This window comes from Lissotriton vulgaris, chromosome 3_2 (assembly GCF_964263255.1).
Source record: "Lissotriton vulgaris chromosome 3_2, aLisVul1.2, whole genome shotgun sequence".
In the NCBI taxonomy this organism is placed as follows: domain Eukaryota; kingdom Metazoa; phylum Chordata; class Amphibia; order Caudata; family Salamandridae; genus Lissotriton; species Lissotriton vulgaris.
This window is the reverse complement of record NC_141690.1, coordinates 288523928-288548358: the sequence shown is the minus strand read 5'-3', so window position 1 is coordinate 288548358 and position 24431 is coordinate 288523928. Positions and strand designations below refer to the sequence as shown.

General features: G+C 48.5%; 1 protein-coding gene across 1 annotated transcript in view; it reads right to left on the bottom strand.

The window, feature by feature from the left end:
* AUP1 (AUP1 lipid droplet regulating VLDL assembly factor) overlaps positions 1 to 24431 on the bottom strand; it is a 129176-nt gene that overhangs the window by 76452 nt on the left and 28293 nt on the right. The window contains exon 3 of the mRNA XM_086964401.1: positions 13395 to 13545. Within this exon, the coding sequence (XP_086820527.1) occupies positions 13395 to 13545 (151 nt within the window). The remainder of the gene's footprint in view (positions 1 to 13394; positions 13546 to 24431) is intronic.

The window sequence follows — 24431 nt, the reverse complement described above, 5'->3', positions numbered from 1 at the left end:
GTGAAGCAGTGCTGTAAAGTGATGGCTCGAGAGGACTTCTACAAAGGTGCAGTAACCTGTTCAAAGTGGAGTCTCGGCACAGGATACACCGTTCTCGTTGAACATGGCCCACAGTTTCTTCTAGGTGGAGTGCTAAGCACGAGCTGAGTATAAAGCACTACAGTGGTGTACAGATTACGGGGAAGTAGATAGAAAAACAATGCTACTATATGCGGGTGTGCGTTCTTGAATAGTGGAACAATTTGCGTTGCTTTACAATAAAAATAGCTAAAATTGATACGCTTGATGACCTATGGGGGCAGGACAGCTTCAGGTGTGGATTCCAGCTCCTTGATGGATCCCGTTCAGGATACTTGAGATGCCATTCGCTCTACGGCCCTTTCAGACCCAGCTAATTCTCTTTGCATCCGCAATGTTTGGGTGCTACGGGACCCGGAGGTCCTGGATTTGACATTTTACTCATATACCCATAAATAACTCGATTAGATTATTTTTCTATCCCAGCTGGAGACGTAGGTGGTTGGTGGGGCCAGAGTATGTCCTTGCTCCCTTTCAGACCATTCACCATTGGAAATGACATTGGTGCGTCCTTCTGTATGGGCAGAGAGAAGAAATAGAGGCTCAACGCTTGGTGGTTACTAGAGGAGAAATCCCAAGACCTTAATAGGGATAGCATGGTTCGCCATCTGGAACTAAACTCAAATCCAGAGACAACATGTAGAATACTACGGTAGGTCCTGAAAGCGGTTATGAGAGTTCTAATAATCTAACATCATTCAGGCCCAGAAAACAATAGTGAAAGGCAAAACACTTCGAACAACAAACAGCCAACCTCGAACAGATGCATCTACCTTTTCTGGAGGGGGAAACCAAATGCCAGCTAGACACTGCTAGCACAGTCCTGAAAAAAGGGTACTAGATGCAGAGGAGGAGGACTGGTCTGCCTCTCAGCACATACTTTATGAACATGACGATAAGACAGAGAAACTGTTCTATTGACTTGCCAATAAAGATATGAAGGCTAATTTCATAGCTATAACTTACAGCCCTAGGGGTGAATTGTTATATACATCACAGGAGACTGTAGATGCATTTGCAGCCTATTATGAAGCATTACACAGACCTATAACATCGGGGTAGTAGAACACCAACACCCAACAGTGCAAGATGAACAATAGTTACTTACCTGTAATCTGTGGTTCTCCAGTATTGGTGTCTTTCATAGATTCACATGCCTGAATCATTCCCCATCGTCGGAGTGGGAGTCCCACGGTACATAAAAAACAATAATATGCAATAATATCCTTAGAAAAACTTGGTGACAACCAACCAGGAAGTAAGTAGCCTCCGCTACCAGAGAAAAAACTTCCACACTCATGACTATCCTAGTCATTTTGCATAGCCCAAACTGTAGCCAAGCCAATGTTCTCCACAGAGGCTCAGGCTCTCTGATTTTCTCGCACAGGAGTGAAGTTAAAACTTCCCAAGCCTAAAGCCTCTAAGGGGAGGTGGGCAGGTTGAATGTGAATCTATTAAAGACACCAATACTGGAGAACCACAGATTACAGGTAAGTAACGATTGTTCTTCTCCAGTATTGGGGTCTTTAATCGAATCACATGCCTGAATCAGAGAAGATAGCAGTGTGAGAAGTTGGCCTGATATACAATGTTCACTATTCTAGTGACCACTATACATCGGTCCAAACGACCCTTATGGTGATTGGTTGTAAGTCAACCTTAGACCAGCTATCCTAGTAGCGTGGATACGAGCAGTCTTCGGGCTAAACTCTAGAGGGCGTGTTAAGCCAGCTGTAATACCATCACATATACCCCTTGAACACCAAGTGAAAGGACACCACACAAGTGTTATGAAAATAAACAGTGTATTTATTTAGATCACAACAGCCCTGTACTCTTTATGAGGACAGGGTACTAAGCACACAACAAAACTCTTAGGAAAATACTTTAAGTTGCACAATTTACACAAATGCCCCAGGGGCACGAAAAACCATATACTCCAAAAGTGGAATGCAAAATTACTAGCAGGTAAGTACTGTACTAATAGGCTTTGGAATCGCTAGGACTATGTTACTGAACCTTCAGATTACTAGTAGGAGGCCTAGGGGACTCGGGTGCAGAGTGTGCACTCTCACGCGGGATGCGGGATGAAGTCTATGGAGGCTAGTAAAGACAAAGTTAGTGTTCTCGGGCGAACCCGATAAGGTAGGTCGAAAACGACAGTGGATCTGGACCCTTAGATAGTGAGGCTATGCTGGGGCACCGAAATGCCTAAGTTACCTAGCCCAGGGGCTGCAGCTGCATAGGTCTGAAAAGACGTCGGGAATCCTCGTTGACGAACCAGGAGCCTGAAGAAAGAAGTTGCTGGCAGGCGACCAGTGAAGATAGTTCGAGTGATCCAAGCCTGGATCGAAGATGGATGACACCTGAAAGCAGAGGGGACCAAGTTCTTAATCACTAGCCAGTGATTGTGTGGGCACCAGGATGGCACCGGGCGAAGTCACCTCGACCAGGTGAGTGGGCGACGCTGGGCTCTGTAGTCTCACGGACCAGGAGGCGTTGTCGGCGACCAGGATGGAGGTGCAAGCTGTCCCACGATGGTTGATGCTGTCGACGTCGCTGGACCCAGGATTGGGGCAACAAGTCTTGGCAAATTCAAGCCCACGCGGTGGACCTAAAATGGCGTCTGGAGTGGACCAGGAGGGTCCGGGGTGCTCCTCTTTTGGAAGGGAGCAAGGGCCAGTCTGGAACAACCAGACCAGCAGTGTTGTCGTCGTTGATCGTCGTCGGGAAGGCCACAAGCCAGCGGGCTAGTAGCCAGACAACGCGGTGAGCAGCAAAAAGCAGAAGGGCCCCACGCAGATCGTGGAGATGCTGGGGGGCTGGACTTCGGTGCTGGAGCTGCTCAGGGTCGGGGCTTCTCGGACCCCAAAGCATTCACCAGAGGATCCCTCGGCGGTCGTGCTGGATAGAAGTCGTGCAGTTCTGATGTTGGCCGGTCCCTCAAGGTCTCGTCGCACCTACGGTTCTCAGCTGTGCTGTAGAGGTAGGTAGAGGTCAGAGGTGCCAGGGAAGCCAGGGTCTCGTCGTGCTGGTCGGTCGGATTCCTGAGGAAGGACGTGCAGCAAACCGCTGAGTTCTTAGATGGTGCCTGCGGATGCAGGGTGACTACTCCTTAGCCACAAGGGAGAAATCTTGAGAAGAAGTCGAGAGTTCCTTTCGTAGAAAGTAGTTTCCTGATTCAAAGATGATCCAATTTGGAAGGGTCCCCGCTCCTGCCTTTATCCTAAAGAAAGGGGTGGGTACGCGACTAGGTCCTGCCCTAGGGGTGGGACCAGGAAGGGGGTGGTTACACCCCTCTCCCATGCCGGACTTTCCCCAGGCCAGGGGCTGGTGTGCCCCTGGAACTGGTTCTAGCCGGCAGATGCGTAGTGAGCACCGGGGTGCCACTTGCAGTCACCTTCCTGTAAAGCCCTGCCTACCCAGGATACACAAAACCCTGTAGCATAGTTTGTACATATCAAGTATATACATTTACATAATAAAATGCCAATATTCATATATGCATGAATCAACTTGCAATCACATGAGAATGTACTCAATAATAAGCATGGAATAAGCGTCTGGAAAGCAGTACAGAGGAGGAGGCAAACAGAGGCTCACCTTATCTGAAAAGATTGCGTAGAACCGCTTGACCCACTGAAGAATCAGGCTCGCTGGTAGCATCCAAGCAATAATGCTTGGTGAAAGTATGTCTCCTGGACCAGGTCGCTGCTATGCAGATCTGCTGAAGGGGAACTCCAGCAAAGAAAGCAGTCTAGGAAGAAACAGGTCTTGTAGAATGAGCTCTTGGCGTGGTCTGTAAAGGTCTTCCCACTTGTATATGGCAAAAGTCAATAGCTGCTGAAATCCATCTAGCTATGGTTTGTTTAGGCACTGCTTGTCCTTGTCGCATTTTTCCATAGGCAACAAACAGTTGATAAGATTTGCCGAGGCCCGACGTCCTTTGTAAATAGAATTTTAAACATCTTCTGACGTCAAGGGTATATAATGCCCGCTCCGCAGGAGAGGGCGGATCAGGAAAAAACGTCTTTCAGATAACTGGTTCGTTCAGGTGAAAATCCGAAGGCACCTTAGGCATAAAACTCGGGTTTGTACGTAGTATCACAGAATTGGATGTGAATTGCAAGAACGGGGTCTTGACTGTGAAGGCTTGAACATTACTAACTCTTCTGGATGAAGTCAATGCCAGCAGAAAAGATACCTTCCATGTAAGGAATTTGAAATCCACCTTGTGAATTGGCTCAAATGGGTGGCGCATGAGCTGCGCTAACACTACATTAAGAGGCCATGAAGGAGGCGGACGACGTACACGAGGAAACATTCTGAATAGTCCTTTAAAGAACGGTTGTATTAATCTTGAAGAATAAGGAGAGGTGGTCCCATCTTGTCTGTACCTTGAAATGGCCGCTAGAAAGACTTTCAAAGTTGCATGAGATAAACCTGATCTTGCCGGGTGCAAGAAGAAAGGCAATATCTGATCCGGCGTTGCCTGAAAAGTTTGAATCCCAGTCGATTGACACCAAATGCAGAACCTTTTCCATTTAAGTCTGTTGTACGGGGTTGGGGGAAGGGTCCCGGGCTAGTGCTGCTTGCTTCTATCTGCCTATTAGTAAAAGGATCTTATTTAAGATACTTGTCATCACGTTCAGGGCGTTCCAACAGCAAGGACCTAAATACCTCTGCAACGGGTTTAAGAAATATCACCCCACCCGCTGTCTGAGATCTGCTAGCCAGAACTTGCTTACCATTCCTCGCTTTAAGCTGACTACAAGAGGTGGCAGATCCCTCTTCTTTCTGGGCGCTAAGGCCTGGAATCAGTTACCACCCTCCCTAAGAGCATTATCCCAGGAGACCCACTTCAGGAAAGCATTAAAAACTTGGGTCTTCTCTTTAACTGATGTAGCCTGCAGAGCCTTGATCTAATAGTGTGATGTAATAGGGCATTCATCATCTTGCCCCCTACCCGTCCACCTGGGTTGGTTAAGCGCCAAGATACTCCCTGGAGTGATAGGAGCGCTATAGAAATGTGCTTTACAATACACATTACATTACATCACCAGGGGGGATGGCAAGGACGTTGCTACAGAAGGAGAGGCTGAATACTGTGATAGACTTTTCAGGGATGGCTTTATTTTTATTGGTTTAGTGTAAGTTTTTCGTTGGCGGCTCGTGAGGCGCTCCCGCGCAAACGCTGCAGGGTCGTAAGGTGAAGTCCGGGAAGGCTCCAGGGTGACGAGGTCACTGGTCCGTTCTTCTCCCGAAGGCAGCTCCGCCCGTACAGTGGGGAGAAGAGAAACCGGAGGTTAGGATCATATATGCACCACGCTCTCAGGGACCGGGGGTGAGGGTGAGGGAAACCAGTGCACGCACACGTGTCTGTTCAAAAGGATGGTCAGTGACGAATTTGTGCTCGTGCGGGTGGGGGGGGGGGGGGGGGGGGGGGGTGAGAAGGCCGACTGTACAAGGGGCTGTACAATTGCTAAAACGGGGGTAGGCTACGTTGTCCCATCCAACCCGCCATACGCCCCCGTACCTGTTTGAGCCACACACCTCCCGTGGGCGTGTGGCGGGGCGGATCGCTCTTCCTCGGCTCTCCAGGCCTCTGTGTCTCGTCTCCTGGGCTCCTCGAGGTCTCGGTTGTTTGGCTCTTCAGGATCTCGTCTGCAGGGCTCTTCAGGATCTCCTTCCCTCCGGGGCAACGGCTTGCTCTCTCCTCGCGTCCACTCGACTCGGGGAAAACATTGTCCGTGTCTTCCTGTTCCTGTGGCTCTTTTGACGTCGTCACGTGTGAGGAGGGGGGGTGTGGCTCCCAAGGCGGTCTCCCATCCCTTAAAGGTGTAGGGTTCTTGTTCCTGTATCGGCCACCAATAATCCGGGTCTCCAACCTTCCATTCGTCTCTGTCCGGGCTGTCAGGGGGCTGCATGGAGGCAATGGAGTTAGGTGAAACAGGGGCGGCTGCCCACCACAGCGTAGTCTGATCCCCTGCCACGGGGTCTTGCATGCCCACCCCGTCACATCTGTATATTTTTGTTGTTGCAGGAGCTCGTGTGTTAGCTAGCACCTCTTTACAATCCGCAGAGATATTCAGATGCGCGAATTCAAGGTGTTCAGGTGCCAAGCAGCTAATTTCAGAGAGTCCGGATAGCAAATCTGCCCATTCTGGATTGAGAGGAGATTCGGTATTGGTCAAAGCTGTATTGGTTCGCACTCCGAGAAGAGAAGAAGTTCGGTGAACCAGTATTGGCGAGGACACCTGGGGGCGATGAGAATCAGGTGACACGGTTCTCTCTTCATCTTCCGGAGAACCCTGGGAACCAACGGTATGGGAGGAAAAGCGTAAGCATATATTTGAGACCAGTTGATCGAAAAAGCATTCCCCTGAGAGTCTCTGTGGGGATGCCAGCTTGCAAGGAACAGGCATCTGCTGTTCTTCTTGGTCGCAAAGAGGTCTAGATCGGGATGACCCCACTGCTGGAGGATCCGATCCGTTGTTGCTTGATGTAGCTCCCTTTCGTGGGTGGACACCGTTAATCTGCTGAGGGTGTCCGCCAGCACGTTTGCTGCGGACAGCCAAGAGAGTGATCCTGTGTTGTATCGCCCATGTCCATATTTCTGGGGTTTCCTGAGATAGAAGAACCAACCTCGTTCCTCCCAGTTTGTTTAAGTAGTGCATACTTGTGGTGTTCTGTGCGCACCAATACTGTGGCCCCTTGAATGATTGCCCGAAAGGATTTGAGAGCTAAGACGATGGCTCTTAGCTCTAGCATGTTGATGTACCAGGCCTTTTGTTAAGGACTCCATCTCCCGCTGACCTTCAGCCCCCGAATATGTGCTCCCCAACCTTCGAGAGATGCATCTGTGGTAATCGTGTAACTCATTGCGTCTTGAAGGAACGCACATCCCTTCTGCAGATTTATGTCTTGGATCCACCAGAGAAAAGCTTCTCGCATCCGAGGGGCGATGTGAATGAGATCCTCGAATGAACCCGAGACTTGCAGCCATTGAATGTGGAGTTCTTCCTGCAGAGGCCTCATTCTGAGGCGGTAATTTGGAATCAACGGGATGCAAGAAGAAACCATTCCCAGAAAAGACTTGAACTGTCGGACTGAAACTGACCTTCTTGACAGCAACATTTGAGCCATGTTTTGTATCCTTTCTTGCCTTTCGTCCGATATGAAAGCACGGACCAGTTGTGTGTCCAAGGTTACTTCCAAGAAGGTCTGTTTTTGGGACGGAACAAGGCGAGACTTGTTGAGATTGATAGAGTGTCCCAACGACTGGAAGAGAGACAGACATCGTTGTACATGGATGTTTGTGTTTGAGAAGGAACTCGCCTTGATAAGGCAATCGTCCAAGTAGGGAAATATTTGAATTCCCTCCAGCCAGAGGTAAGCTGCTACCGGAGCTAGGACCTTTGTGAACACTCTTGGTGCCGAATGTGGCCCAAAGGGGAGGACCTTGAACTGAAAATCCCTGCCAGCCACTCTGAAACTCAGGAACTTCCTGTGACTGGGTAAAATGGGAACGTGGAAGTACGCATCTTGAAGGTCCAGGGTGGCCATGTACTCTCCTGCCGAAAGAAGATGCAGTATTTCCTGAGGCGATAGCATCCGAAACGATAGCTTTTTCAAATACTTGTTGAGGGAACGAAGGTCTAGAATCGGACGCCATTCTCCGAATTTTTTCTTTATGATAAAGAACCTTCAATAGAATCCTGTTCCTCTCTGTCCTTGAGGGACTTTTTCGATCGCTCCTTTTTGTAACATCAGATTGATTTGGGAAAACAACTCTGAGATGAGGTGGACATTTGGAGGAAACTTTACGAACTCGAGAGCATGGCCCCAGGCCACAATGTCTAGGACCCACTTGTCCGATGTTATTGAGGACCAACTTGAGTAAAACTTTGCGATTCTTCCTCCAATTTTTACATGGGACTGTGACAGTAGCGGTGGCAGGTGGTGACACTCATTGCCTCTTATTGGAATCTTTTCCGAGGTAGGCAGGCTTTTTCTTATTCTGGGAATAAGTGGTGTTGCGCTGGCCATAAGATTGGCAACGCTGGGCCTGGTAGCACAGATTCCCTTGATAAGACCTGTAGGAAGACTGTTGACCATAACTTCCCCTATTAGAGGACGATCCACGTCCTCTCGCACCCCGAAAGGGCGGCTTTCAAAACTGTAAGGCGCCAAGGGATGTGGCTGTTTCTGTGTCCTTCTTAATTGTTTGCAAGGAGTCTTCTACCTGCGGGCCAAACAAATTCTCCCCATCGAAGGGCATATCCAACATCTTCGCTTGCACCTCCTGGCGAAAATAAGTCGCCTGAAGCCAGCACTGTCGTCGTAGGACAGCAGCCCCTGCTAGCTGCCTGAATCGCATAGAAGCCACATCCACTGCACAGTCCATAATCTCGGCTGAGGTTCTCTCGCCTTCTTGCAGTATTTTGAGAGCTTCAGATTTAGCAGGTTCAGGAAGCATATTAATGTATGGTGAGATGTCCGACCACATCTGCCGGTCGTAACGACCCAGAAAGGCCAAGGAGTTGCCCGCCCGGACAGTTGTCGCTGCCATCGTAGATGCCTTTTTTTCAATAGAATCTAGACGCCTGCCTCTGTATCAGGCGGGGCTGTGATCGGTGATGAAGGATTTCTGGACCTCTTTTGTGCAGCTTGTACAATCACCAAATCTGTCTCGGGGTAACCTATAAGGCAAGCTGAGGTATTTTCCGGAGCCTTATATTTTGTGTCTATACGTGGTAATACTGGCGGGATAGATGCAGGAGTAGACATCACCTTAAGGCCCTCTTTTCATATGAAATCAATAATTGGAATTGTCTTTACTGGTCTCCTCGGCTGGTCCTTGAAGTCATAGAGGAAACATTCCTCCTTCGTAGTTTCCATAGAGATATGGAAACGTTGAGTCGCTCTTTCCATAAGAAGGTGAAAACCCCCAATGTCCACTGGAGGTGAATCAACAGGAACCGGAGGCAAAGGAGAAGGTGTCTGGATTTGATAGTCATCCCACTCCGACAACAAGGATCTGTCATCCACTTCACCTTCCTCTCGCTTCTCATCTTCTGATGATTGATGTTCCTCAGGTTGATGAGAAGCTACTGGCGAACGAGGTGTTGGCGACCTGAATTCAGATGTGGAAGCTCGAACCACAGGTGGAGGTGGTACCGAATCCACTGACTCAGATGGCAGGAAACGTTGGTAATAATCATTGAGCATGTGCTGAAGATTAGTCAACAATGTCACAGGCATCTGGGCTGTTGGAACACTAGTGATGGGTGATGTCACCTGTTCAGGCGAAGGTGGATCATCTTGATCCTCTTCCTGGTATTTGATGAGTAGTTCTGAAGGACTTGTAGCTGCTCCAAACCTACCATCCAATTTAGAGTCTTCATCACTGTCCTCTAAGTCTAGCAATTTTTCAGGGACCTGTAAATGTACTGTACGAGGTGACAAATGCAATGGAGATAAAGGTTCTAGTCCAGAACCACGCCTTTGTAATAGGGAAGGCTTCGCCGTAGACGGCATATATGTAAATACTGTAGATGGGGACCAAACTTGCATTGTCGTACATGTAGATAATTGTGGCGTCAACGGGCCCGTCGACGGAGGCATAAGCCCAGACGATGACAACGTTGATGAGGGGGTCGTCGACGATATAGTAGTCTTCGACGACGAGGAGGGTTTCGTCGACGATGCAGCCTTCGTCGACGATGCAGTCTTCGTCGACGATGACGTTTTCGTCGACGATTTGACCGTCGACGATGCAGGCTTAGTCGACGAGGTAGTCAACGACGACGATGATGAAGGGACCGTCGACGGAGGAGTCGACGATGATGCCGTCTTCGACTGAGTTTTCTTAGATTTTGACATCGCTGGGGCGCCGACGATGGCAGGTGTAGATTCCTTCGTCGACGAGATAGGTCTTATTGAGACATAGACCAATGTCGACAGAGAAGACGCCGTCGACATTTTCATTTCAGGTTTAGGAGAAGAAAAGGTTACCGCAGATGTAGATGTTGCGTCAACAGGAAACTTCATAGACGAAGGGTCTTCTTCTGAGGCAGAGTCTTCTCAGAAGTTGATTTCGGAGGTAAAATCTTGATCGATTTCTCGGGGGCGTGGATGGCAAAGGTTTGCTCTTACCAGGGGGGAGTAGCCTTAGAAGTGGTAGGCCTCTCTGACCCCTTAGAAGGTTGCTGTCTCCTCACAACCTTGGCCCCAGGAGAAGAGAATACCTCCTCAGCAGCTCTCTTCCTAGAAGCTGTAGTATATCCAGCTATATATTGCCTACCTCAGATAGTGGATTATCTTGATCCTTGAGCTTCTGTAGCCACAGAAGTAAGCAGCCCTCTCTGTCCCGGAGGGTCTTTTGAGGGAAGGTCCTACAAATCTTGCAGTCCTTCACCTGATGGTACGAGTACAGGCAGTAAATGGATTTCTTGTGGGGATCTTCTGAGAAAAGCCTGACCTTACCACAAGACTCACAAGGCTTGAATAAAGATTTTAGTGGAAGACATCCTAAAATAAAGAAATCCTGAGAAAACTTGAGAAGAACTGAGCAGAGCTCAGGGAGACTCCCTTCACACGACATGCAGTAGAAAATCTGAGAGCCTGAGTCTCTGGGGAGAACATTCTGGTGGGTGCTGTCGCCTGGTTGGCTGCAGTTTGGACTATACAAAATGACTAGGATAGTCATGAGTGTGGAAGTTTTTTCTCTGGTAGCGGAGGCTACTTACTTCCTGGTTGGTTGTCACCAAGTTTTACTAAGGATATTATTGTATATTATTGCTTTTTTATGTACCGTGGGACTCCCACTCAGACGACGTGGAATGATTCAGGCATGTGAATCTATGAAAGACACCCCAATACTGGAGAATTGATGTTTCAAACATTTCCCTCTGCTGATCGACCAGAGTTGAATCGTTCATCCTCAGAGTAACAGGTCAGAGAGGCCATGCAGAAGATGCCCACCGGAAAGACTTGGGGACCAAATAGATTCCAATGCTTTTCGCTTAATTCCGTGCATGCTGTCCATGTTCAATTAAGCACTGAAGGCCAGGGAGTTTCCCAGAGAACTGTGAGGAGCTACCATTGCAGTCATCCCTAAGCCAGATAAACCACCTACAGTTTGGGCCTTGTGCAGACCGATTTCCTTAATTAATGTAGAGGCCAATATAGTGGCCAAAGCCGAGGCACATAGATTGGTCAAGGTACTGTGCTCCCTTAACCACAAGGACCAAAATGGGCTTGTGCTCAGATGGGGAAGCAGACACTGTATCTGCGGATGTATCCTACTATACATCCAATACCACAATTCTCGGGAGATGGCTGACACTGGGGGCAATGCCTGGGGACCTCTTGAACCACAAAGTATTGAGATAGCCCACTTTGCCAAGTGAGTCCATTTCTGATCGGATTGCTGGGTGCTGCGTCGTTTCTATCCCCATAGAGCCAGACATTATTGGGAATGAACTGTGAAGCCAGATAGAGCTTTATCTCTACTGTTCCCAGCAGACTGTCAAACGTCAATTCTATGCTGTCCCTGTGGGCCACTCTGGGAGGACCTCCTTAGTTATTCAATAATGTTTGGATATTAGAAAACCAATGGGGGAAACGTGTGAGGGTAATTTTGCAATGTGTATAATATTTGAGAGGGAGCTAGCCTTTTAAAGAAAGCTTCCCATCCCTATCTTTAGTATGAGCTTGCTACGGGTAGCATAAGATCAGAGGTTCCATAAACAATATGCAATAGAAACGGCTTCTGAAGAATCAGAGTTTTGGTCCTGGTTATTAAGGGAGCGCAGTACCTTGACAAGTTCCCCACCTCTAGTGGTTCTCGGAACACCCTCCGCTAGGACACAATCAGGCTCGGGAGTAGGAAGAGTAAAAATGAACAAACAAGACAACAGGACTATTCCATCTATGCCCCGGGGTCTGGCACAGCATCACTGGATCCATCAGGACCGCCCGACATTGCTCCAATTTAGGAAAGAGTTGAAGACTCACCTCTTTAAAGAACATTCTATCACATCGCATTAACAGCAACAGACCAGCTACCGTTCCTTTCACTTGTTAACTTAATGCTGGTCTTGGACCATGTGCAGTGCTCTGATGCCTTCTGGCTAGGCTCGCACCATCGAAATACCAAATGCAAACATACATTTAAAAGGGATTTCATAAAGAAATAAGTATTTCATGATATAAAATCACTAGTCTAGTACAAGGAGGCGGACTGCAGCATGACTTGCTATGCATGGACCAGATTGCAGGGTTGCCTTTTTATCAGGCGAGAGGCACAAATCACAACTAAAGAAGCATTTAATGGCATGAATTCTCTTGGCTTCGGCTACGAAGCGCTAGCGAAGCCTCATCGATCCCGAGAGGGAGTCACTGCAAAAGGAAGCACATATCTGGGATACGATGCGGAGATAGAAGGGTTGATTGGTGTTTCTTGAGGCACTGTGTTGGTTACACTGTCAACCTTAATCCTCGAAGGAAATATTGCTTATGTAAGGGTCACATTGCTGAAGCTGCTTCGGAGGGACGAAATGCTGCTGAAGGTTGTTTTTGGCTTCAGATGCCGAAGTGAAAGGAATCAGTTGCTTCTTTGTCTCAGGAGCAAAGAGAACTGAAATAAAAAGATTTCAAAACAGCATCCTCCACATTAGTCTCTTGTGATTTGATGAGGTTTTCTTCACTGCTTTTCTGCATGAACTCTGGTAAGCAAGGTGCGGTTTGTTGTTTTCTTCACTTTTGTTTTGAAGGTGCAGGGTGGTTTTGTAGTTCATGGATTATCTATAGGTTGTAAGCAGTCTGCAGAGGTAAGTGGCAGAAAGTAACCCCTTCCACTGACTGGGGTTAAAAGTGAAGTCAAATGACAATCCCATGCAAAACAGAACTTGCATCCAGAAAGTAACCTACATACCGGTTTACGTAACATCAGCTGCATTTTCTTTTCCAATATTAGAATATTTTAACTTTTTGGGTGAAGATACTAAAATAACTACAATATTTTCAACTAAACAGAAATTGTGTGCAATTTATTTTCATTTTCTGGCATATTACATTAATTTGAAAGTTTGAGAAGAGTTTTTTGTAGGAGTGAAACTTGTGTCAATGGTGACCACACAGTCTTAAGATGAGCAATAAGAGAAGCATAGATGATTTCTCTCCTGTGCTGAAAGACAGATTGGGCATGACGGGTCGCCCACAGAATCCTAATGGGCAGGTGACCATTTTTGCAATTAATAACAAAGCAAATCCAAAATGTGATAAATAAAAATAAAAACTGGTCTGCTTACCGTATTGCAGGAGAACAAGAGATTAATGATGTTATGATCGAAATGGGTGGTGTGATTGCAGACGTACACTTTCACGCTCCGGTCCCTCAGGCGGGGGTCATTTTGACGAACGAACATTCCCAGTAATGAGCACATTACCCTGACGATGAACCTAGAGAAAAAACAATGCTAAGGAACATAAGAGAATCTCAAACAAAACCAAACAAGCACAAGACAAATCTTAGGCCTGTCCAACATACACAGAGGACCGTGAACTCACCAACCACGCAGAAAACAACTTTTCATAAGAAAAGCAAACAGGCAAGAAGGGGAAGTAATTCACTTTAAAGACCAAGGAGTTTATTGCATTTTAAGAACACCCTTGTCTCAAACGTAACTGCATACATACAAGTCTTAAGTATGAACTTTAGAAACCCCTCTAGCAAAAGCAAGGGCTATAATGAAGGCAAATGTAGGGAAGAGACCCTTTTTGACATGGTCACCCACACTTTTCACCTGGGTTCCTGCTAACCAGGACACCAGTGCCAGTGTTCTTTCCCAAAAACAAGGTAACTGTGCAATTGGTCCACGACTTAGCACCCTTGTAAGTTCCTTGTAAATGGTACCCTTGGTATCTAGGGCATGGGTACTAAGGAGAGTCCCTAAGGGCTGCAGCATGTATTGTGCCACCCTGAAGGAACCCCCACCAAACTCATGCTAACTGCGACTGCACGCTGCGTGAAATGGTGCAGACAAAAATGAAAACATGACATGGCACACCTCCGGAGTGACATGGCCGCAGACACTGCATGCAATATATGCAAGTCACCTGTACAGCAGGCATTTCAGTACTCTGGCAGGGTGCATTATATTACATGTGTGTCTATATCTGCATGAGCAGATATGCCCCTGTGCTGTCTAGTTTAATTACTAGATGGTACCAGTGAACAGAGAAGCCATCTTCAGTACATGTGTTGGGCACCGATCATGTAAATGTAAATGTATAGGCATTTATATAGCGCACTACTTACCCGGAGGGTCCCAAGGCGCTTCGACCGCTGCGAAACCCTTCCTGGCTTCCCTGAGAGATGGTCCCTTAATGGGTATCTCCAGGGTGAGACCAGGCATCCCCGGCGGTCTGGTGGGGCAGTTAGTGAAGATGAGGCAAGCTAATGCCCAGAGTTGCCGAGTGTGATCGCTGATCAGAGTGGGCACCGAGGCGAGAGAATTATCGAGTCCGCTGACCCTGGTCCAGAAACCTGCCGCGCCGGGATTCGAACCCTGGTCCCGGGCCGTCCTCTGCTCTCGGGTCTGCCGCCTCTAACCAGTGAGCCACACTACTTCACGTCATAAGATCATAAGAGTTCCCCAGCTACATGACGGCTTCACTGCAATACCTGGTGTTTGGTATCAAACACCTTCACTTGATAAATCCATACTGATGCCCCTGAAACCTACCAACCTCTAGTGTGCTGGCTGACTGGTGTAGACCAGCCTATGTAAATGTAAATGTACAGGAATTTATATAGCGCAAATCACCGAGCGGTTTCTAAGCGCTTGCTTAGGGAACCCGTCCTGGTATTCCCCTGTGAGATAACCCCGGCAGGGTATCCGCAAGGTGAAAGCCAGGCATCCCGCCGCGAGGGGCCGTTGTGGAGATTAAGCAAGCTATTGCCCAGAGTCGCAGAGTGTGAACCCGTGAATCGAGTAGGCACCGGAGCGAGAATTATCGAGTCCACGGACATTTTAGGACTCAAGACCTCGCAAAGCCGGGAATTGAACCCTGGTCCCGGGCTGACCTCTGCTTCCAGGTCTGCCTCCTCTAACCAGTGAGCCACACTTCTCCACTCCACCAGCCTGCCACCACAGACACGTTTCTGACCCCATGCAGATGAGAGCCCGCACTCCCGGAGGGCAGAAATAAAGCCTGCTCAGGCCAGAGGTGCTGTCACCTCCTCCAAGCAAGATGGCTGAGGGATCAGCATATCAAGGCAGGAGGCTTCAAAGGCTTTTTGATATTGGACCCCTGCTTCCCATATACAGGGGAAATGTCGCCTCCTATCCAGGGCCCGTTTGGAACCTGGACAGGTGTGAAAATTAGCTAGTCAGGAGGCGTAATCACTATCAAGCTAGTTACACCCCTAACGTGGGCTACCTGAAGTGATCATAAAAAATAGAGTTCCGCCATCTTGGTTTTTGGTGAAATTTTATACACCAGGTATGTGTTATGCCCACTCCGCACGGGGTGTGGCTATTTAGGGGGTGTAGACACCCCAGAGATAAGTAGCCCATTAGCTACTACCTCACACACCAATAATGCTCTTATATTGAGCATTTAGGGGGCACTCCTGACATCAGAAAGTCAGATTTGACTGACACAAGAAGAGGACCGAGAAGAGCGAAGAAAGCGAGAACGGAGGACCAGCTGCACACTTTTTGGCACCAATCCCCTGCCAGCACATGCCCCTGACTATCGTGACAAACTGACTTGTCATGTTGCTGTGCATCTGCCAGGAACACCGGAGAACTGCCAGCACTTCGCAAATTGCAAGCAATATCCCTTGGAGTAGAGGAGCTACTCCCCTACAGCTTGCAGGTACCAAACAGCAAAGTCCGGTCCACCATTCTGCTGCTGCCCATTCTCACCGACGCAGCAGCTGCCCAAGAAGAGGTCTTCGTGCTCCAGAAGGTCAAATCCATCTCCCCACAAAGTGGGAAGACACCAGGGCCAACCGGAGCCACACAGCCTAAATACCTAGAGTACCAGACCCCTTGAAGCAACCAAGGCCTGTTTGAGTCCAGTCCGGACTCAAACGACTCCAAGACCGATCTGCCGTCAAGGGACATCAGCACCGCAGATACCCATTAAGAGAGTGGCCCAGCTGTCCTGTTTGTTTACCCTCACCCGGAAAGACCGGCAATGCGGAGTGCCCTTGATGCACAAGCCCAGCAGACCTAACCCCTTGACACCAGAGCGCCCTAACCACAGTTTCCGAGAACCAACTGTGCTTCCTTGCTCCCAGGGCCCTCACAAACTGAGACCCCCAATGGGAGTTCCCAGACTTGCCCACAGGTCTCCCTCTGCAGCCTGTTTCTAGGTGCCCTTCTCTCATTTAGTGTAGTGGGAAAAGCTACCAACACGACCATCAAATCTGCTCCAGACGCTCCAGGGCAGGTAAAGACAAGGTGGTAAAGTCCTGAAGGGGCCCCTTGAAACCTATTTCAAGTAACCATTGTAGGAAAGTGCCCTTTTAGACATGGTCACCCCCACTTTTTGCCTGGTATTAGATGTAATTTCAACTGGAAGTGCTCTGGGTCCCCGCTAACCAGGTCCCCAGTGCCAAATCTCTTTCCCAAAACTGTGCAATTGTTTTCCCCATTGGCAAAATAATACGTACCCTCTGTAAGTCCCTAGTAAATGGTATCCACTAGTACCTACGGCCTGAGGTGTAGAAGAGGGTCCACAAGGGCTGCAGCAAGAATTGTGGCACCCTAAGGGACCCCTCACCCAGCACATGCAAAATGCCACCGCAGGCTGTGTCTCTTGGTGCAGAAAAAAGACAAAACCCGACATGGCACACAGCCTGTGTGCCATGCCTGCAGACAGTATAGGTAAGTCATCACTACAGCAGGCCTTACAGCCCTAAGGTAGAATGCACTATATTTCATGTGAGGGCATATCTGCTTGAGCAGATATGCCCCTGTGCTGGTCAGTTCCATTACTGCCAGTACAAGTGAACAGGGAAGCCATTTTAAAAGTATGTGCTGGACACCAGTGAAATTTAGTTCCCCTGCTACATGATGGCTTGACTGAAAATAGGGATATTGGTTATCAAACATCTCATACTAAAACAGACACGGATGCCAATGTTGGGTTTATTAATACATGTACACAGAGGGCACCTTAGAGGTGCCCCTGAAAACCTACCAGCTACTGGTGTATTGACTGGTTTTCGCTGGCCTGCCTCTAGAGACAAGTTTGACTCCAAGGGTGAGGGTCTTTGCTCTCAGGAGGTCCACAATAAAGCCTGCTCAGCAGTGTGTGTTCACCCCCCTCCCCCACACACACATTTATGATATGTAGATTAGCATTCAAAGGCAGGGGAACTTTAAAGAGCTCACCGCCTTTGGTTTGCGAATCTGGTTACTCACCGCAAAGGAAGCTGACCCCCTTTGTCCAGAGCCCTTTGGCAACTAGACCAGTGGAAAAATTAGATAGTCAGATAAGCGTGTCCCCCATCGGGCTAGTACCACCCCTAAGATGGGCTACCTGAAGTGGAGGCGATTTTTCATAGCCATCTTGGGAAATGCAAACTTGGGAATCCTGAGTCAGGGTTATGCCCACTTCCTACAGGAAGTGGATATACTTGGGAGGGGGGGGGGGGGGGGGGGGAGAATTAGTGACCCCAAGGGTAGGTGGCCCATTGGCTACTGCGCTACACTCCCCCAAAGCCCCTACATTCTGTATTTAGGGGAGCCCCAGGTACCAGAAAAGTAGAGCCTGCTGACCTACGAAGGAGGACAATGAAACGCTTGAAAGTAAAGACTGAAGAAGAGCAACTGACTTGGCAACAGCCCTGCCAGCCTGTCTGCTGTTACCCGTAGAATTTCGCCAAATTTTCTCGTCCTGCAAGCTGTCATACCTCCAAAACTTGGGAGGATTGCCTGCTTTCAATAAAGACCCAGGGAATCCTGCAACATGAAGGCACCCAAAGAAAAACCGCGAGGACTCAGGACCCACCAAAACCTAACTCCGCCAAGCATCACTGCACTGACCTGCCCAGACCAAGTCGAAGTGGGCCAACTGTGTCAGCATGGTCCCCAAGCCCTCAAGAGAGTCCACTTTTGATTCACCCCTCGTGAACTCTCCAAAGCCGCCTGCAGCCTCTGTGTGCAGGCCCCCTCAACTGCAAGTGCTTCCGGATGAAAAAACAACAACTCAAAGACCCTCTGCACCCAGCTTCCGCAGCCCAAGAAGAAGAGGATCACGGGTGTACCAACGTCCCATAGCATCGCAAAACTTTAACCATCTGAGTGGTTCAGCCCGACTGGACTCCCAGTCCAAACATGCAGCCTCTTTTTACACAGACCGATCCCAATAGACTAACGTTGGGCATACAACGCTGTTTTGCACCAGTGCACCCAGCGCAAAAGTGCCGCTGGAGGTGACCTGCTGGTGCTGCCTTGTCCCATACTGGCCTCAAGCCCAGGAGACTTGTCTTGTAAGTCGCTGTACTCTACCTGAATGCCGTACTTGTTTTTACTCCAATAGGACAGCATTGCAACTTCTGAAAAATGCACTGTCGACCTTTTAAACATAAAACTATTTTTCATGCAAAACGTACTTATCTGTTTGTATTGCTTCTTGTGCCTACATATACATATAAAGAGAAGTGTCATTTGTAGGTCTTGCATAGAGCAGCGCATGCGCTGCCTCCACAAGGCATCAAGTAATTAGTATTAGTGGTGAAACTCCACCCTTTGCATTTTTTTGTTTTGTCCCTTGCCATTGGTTTAAATCAGGCATTACTCTTTCGATCTCGGTCATTACAGTCTGGTGGTCCGATGCGTCACTTCAGTTTTCTTCCATTTTAGGAGGAAGCAGCATGGATGAACTACAGTTATGTTCCGCTGCTTGGCTCCTATTTTTATTTAGGGACTATTTCCTGGTTTTCAAAAAAAATGGTCATGTGCGCGAAGACAGCTTTATCATGGCTGCGCTATATTTTTATGAGCGATACCAAAGGGGATGATGGACAGAGCGTTTGAGCAAATAAGAACAAAGTCAAGGTCAAAGTCATAAAGCTTTTATAATCGGTTAAAAACCATAAAAAGACACATTTACACATACATCAATACTATTTAAATATTTAAAAAGTAGTAAAAGACCTCATAAAACAACGTTCTTAAATGAGAATAGAAATATTTAAAAACAGAAAAAAAGTACATGCGTAAGTATCCCACAGGAGCAACAAGGGTTCCATACTGAACTGCCAGGTAACTTTAATAAAGGGGCAGACCTCCCCTATTATGTTTTTTTATTTTCCTTTAGTAGTGCACACCTTGTAAACCACATAGACAGAAGGAATTTTGCTGTTACATAAACTGTCAAAAAAGTGCTATCAGTTTTGAGAATTCTAAAGATCTATCTATGGTCCCTTATGCCCCTGGACTTGCAGAATTGAATTATCCATTTAGCTCTTGCCCGGGAGTAAGAGGGGCAAAAGAGCAGAACGTGTAGATGTGTCTCTCTGCTACCCGCGCACCCTGGGCAAGTGCTCACAGGGGCTGGAACTTTAGACAACTTGTCAGTGGCCTCCCTTAGGGGAAGTGAGCCATGCCTGAACTGGATGTATAGTTTCTTGGCCGGGGGGCTGGATGTCGTCCAAGAATCTCTCAAAATTAGGATGGAACTTGGTCTCTAAAAAGGTGTTAGTAAGCCTACCCAAGGAAGAGTTTGATAATAAGAGAGCCATACCATGCTCTCTCAGCACCAAACTCAGAGTTTTTCCAGGGAGCAGGGGACAGGCCTCCTCCAGGGAAGACCAAAGATCCCCCCTACCCAGGGCCTGGGAGAGGCGCTGGATGTACTTTAACCATGGGATCCTCCCTGCGCCCCTTCTAGCTAGCAAATCCAGCAGATCCTCCCCATAACTCTCCAGTTCCAGGGTAGCCCAGAGCCGTCTCCAGTATAACAACGGACGATTCGAGAGGACATCCTGGATATGCACCAGACCTATGTCCAGCCTTAGGAGGGTGAGGGGGATACTCCGGGGAAGTCTCAAAAGGCGCCTCATGAAACTGTTCTCGGTGAGGGAGAGGGGGGACACACTTACATGTCTCCATAATTCCGCACCGTAAAGCGCACCGCCTCTGGCCTGAGCTTTATATATTTCTACGGGCGGTCCCATCAGTTTGAGGAAAGACTCAGTAAAGACTTTTAGGATACCACCAGATGACTGGGCAAGCTTCAAATTAGCTTTAGTAGTCTGCGAACCCCAGTCCATTCTATCATTTAAAGTGACCCCCAAGTACTCAAATGTGGAAACTCGGTCAAGAGCCATTCCAATGCCTCTAATGTGCGCTGAATACCCCCCGATGATTTTGACAGTAGGAGGGTATCATCCGCGAACATTAGGGCCGGCATTTCAGCAAGCCTCCCTTTCTTAGCCAAAGTGGCTGAAAAAGCTATGAACCAACAACTGAAATGAAATTAAATGAAAAAAGAACTTAATTAAGCGCGCTGCGGCCAGCGGCTTCCTGGCGCTGGGGACTTGACCAGACTCACAGAGGGGAACCGGGGAAACTAACAGGGAAATGCCTGGGAAAACAAGAAAGTTTTAAGAGCTTTTCGAAAGTGAGAAAAGATGGGGATAGAACGAATGAAAAGAGGGAGACTGTTCCAGAACCGGAGGGGCCAGAACCGAGAATCGGGTGCCCCCCGTTCTGGATTTGCGAAAACAGGGGACGTGCAGGAGGGAGAGAGAGGAAGAGCGGAGAGTGCGGTTAGGGACGTGAGGAGTGATGAGAGATCCGATAAAGAGGAGCTGAGTGAGTGTGAGCCCGAAAGGCCAGACAGGCCAATTTAAAAAAAGATCTAAGGTGCACAGGAAGCCAATGAAGGGACTTGAGTGCAGGGGTAATGTGAGCAGATTTAGGGAGACTAAGAATGAGGCGGGCTGCCTGATTTTGAATGGCCTGAAGACGGCCGGTTTCATAAGCGGGTATGCCCACGTACAAGCCATTCCCATAGTCAAGGCGGGAAGTGATAAGAAAAAACTCATTATTTCTTCAAGAAACCCTCACTCACCCTAGTGGTGACATGCTTCATCATCGGGTCCACTCGGGAGATCGAGTACCTCCCGAGTGTGCTACGACGCCAGGAGACTGCGGAGCAGGTTGTTGTGAGAGTGAATGTGAAAAAGAGGGTGTAGTTAAAAATGTCAGAGGTTGTCCCAAAAAAATCTTTTATTCGCTGGTCAACTTGACATATTAAAATTAGAAGCTATGTGCAGGGAAACTATCCACAAGAAATACAGGTGTTTCCCTGTTAGGGGAAGGTCAACATGTTTCTGCCCTTTTAAGTGTGTGAGTTTACAGGGCTTTCGTCAGGACCAGTAAGTGGGTGTTACCTCAACAGGTATAGGCGCGCTAAGGCCTACCCTGCTGTAGGTTGTGAAAGTTAAAAACAGTGGCACTATGTGTAAAAATAAGTGCGTGAGAATACAAACCAAAAGGCTTGGGGATTTGCCTCTATTGCGAGGAGCCCAGAAGTTTGTACTCAGTATGAACCACGCCCCATAGATTCAGAGGGGGGGTGGGAGCGACAATGGCACACCGCCCGCAACGCTCAGCACCCTCTCGGCACCTAGCTGTCCCCGCTGGATCTCGTGGATGACAGCTAGGTGCCGAGAGGGTGCTGAGCGTTGCGGGCGGTGTGCCATTGTCGCTCCCACCCCCCCTCTGAATCTATGGGGCGTGGTTCATACTGAGTACAAACTTCTGGGCTCCTCGCAATAGAGGCAAATCCCCAAGCCTTTTGGTTTGTATTCTCACGCACTTATTTTTACACATAGTGCCACTGTTTTTAACTTTCACAACCTACAGCAGGGTAGGCCTTAGCGTGCCTATACCTGTTGAGGTAACACCCACTTACTGGTCCTGACGAAAGCCCTGTAAACTCACACACTTAAAAGGGCAGAAACATGTTGACCTTCCCCTAACAGGGAAACACCTGTATTTCTTGTGGATAGTTTCCCTGCACATAGCTTCTAATTTTAATATGTCAATTTGACCAGCGAATAAAAGATTTTTTTGGGACAACCTCTGACATTTTTAACTACACCCTCTTTTTCACATTCACTCTCACAACAACCTGCTCCGCAGTCTCCTGGCGTCGTAGCACACTCGGGAGGTACTCGATCTCCCGAGTGGACCCGATGATGAAGCATGTCACCACTAGGGTGAGTGAGGGTTTCTTGAAGAAATAATGAGTTTTTTCTTGAAAGTTAGTCCAGCCTTCTGACCAACTAAAGCTGGCCTCATATTAATACGTGCTATCCTGATCACACCCACGCCTCACTGACGGACACTCTTCCTTTGTTTTTGTATCTATTTACTGGGGACTAAGAGTGCCCTTGAACCCTGTCTCTCCCTTTGTTGATCGGGAAGTGATAAGAGCCATGACTATGGTTTTGAGGGCGTCCGTGGAGAAATACTGAGCAATCTTCCGAATGAGGCGGAGGGACAGGAAGCAGGAAGATACAACGGAGCTAATTTGGGCATGCATAGACAGGTCGTGGCTGACCTGGATGCCCAGGGTCCGAACTGAGGAAACCGGTGAAGGGGGGGAACCAAAGGAAGGGGGCCAGTGAACCGCGGACCAAGGGTTTGAGGGACCACCCGTGAGGACAAGCTCCGTCTTGTCCGGATTGAGCTTCAAGTGATTGATGCTCATCCATTCGGATATAAAGACTAAGGTAGAGCAAAACTTAGGGAGGGAATCAGAAGGGGAGGAGAGATCAAAGACGAGCTGGAGGTCATCCGCGTAGTTGTACACAGAGACCCCCAGCTCGAGAAGAGAAATGATAAGGGGGTAGATGTAAAGATTGAAAAGAAGAGGGGAAAGGGAAGAACTTTGGGGGACCCCACAGGTGACCAAGCGAGAGGGAGCGGAGAAACCTGAGAGGTGAACCGCTTGGGACCTGCCCTGAAGAAAGGACGCAAGCCAAGAAAATGCAGCGCCCCGGATGCCCGCTGCGCTGACACGGTCGAGAAGGATGGAGTGATCGACCGTGTCAAACGCAGCGGACAAGTCGAGGAGGACCAAGGCTTGGGGGAGATTGATGTCAGCTTTCCCCTTGAGTTCGTCCAGGACCGCGATGACCACTGTCTGTGGAATGGCCTGGGCGAAAGCCCGCCTGATGGGAGGCTAGGAGGTGGTTCTCCTCAATATAGGTGGACAGGCAAGATGTAACATGACTTTCAAGGATCTTACCCAGATAAGGGAGAAGAGAGATAGGCCTAAAGTTAGAAGGAAGAGAGGGGTCCAGGCCAGTTTTTTTAAGAATAGGAAGAACTATAGCAGATTTGAAAGATGAGGGAACAGAACCCAGAGCCAAAGAAGCGTTAAGAAGGGCGAGAGGAGGGGCAGGGCAGCTGGTGAATAGAGTTTTGAGGATTCGTGCAGGAGCACAGTCCGCCGGAGAACCAGACTTGACTTTTGTAAGTAGATTAAGGAATTGGTCCATAGAGATCGTTGGGAAATGATCCAGAGAGGAGGAGGGCAAAGGGGGGGAGCAGGAAAGACTGTGGGGATATTAACCTTTATGTTAGCGATCTTCTCAATGAAATAATCATTGAGTGAAGAGCAGAGGGTCTGAGATGGAACGAGGTTAGTGCTTGTGCGATCAGAAGTAGCTAGGTTATGGACCAGGGAGAAGATTGAGATTTGTTGGCAGAGAGAGCAACTCTCTCGGTGAAATATTTGGTTTTGGCCACGAGGATTGCTCTTTTGTAGTCGTTAAGGAGAAGTCTGTATTTAGCGCGGAGAATGGGGCAATAGTTCCATCTCCAATGACGTTCCGACCGCCTGAGATCAAGTTTGAGATCTTTGAGCTCACTGGTGAACCATTTGTGCGCATCATAAGGGCGGACGGATTTGACCTTCTTGAACGGGGCGACCTGATCGCAGGAAGACGAGAGCCAGGAACTAATGGCATCTGCCTGCGAATCCAGAGAGAGGTCAGTAAGGTCAGGAGCTGAAGAGGCCAAGGATAGCGAAAGAGAGTTGAGGTCAGTTTGGTTCCAGCTGCGAGCCAGAACATTTTTGGGTGAAGGCAGCTTGTCGGCCAAAGCCGAATGAATGGAAAATGAAATAATAGAGTGGTCGGACCAAATGCAGGGGAGTATAGAAGGGGGTGAAACGCCGCAGCGTGATGACCAGATTTGGTCCAGGATATGGCCCTGGACATGGGTGGGGGCCAAGATATGGGATGAAAAGTTCAAGCACTGAAGGGTAGCAGAAAAATCTTTAGAAGACAAGTCTTCCCTGGGGTC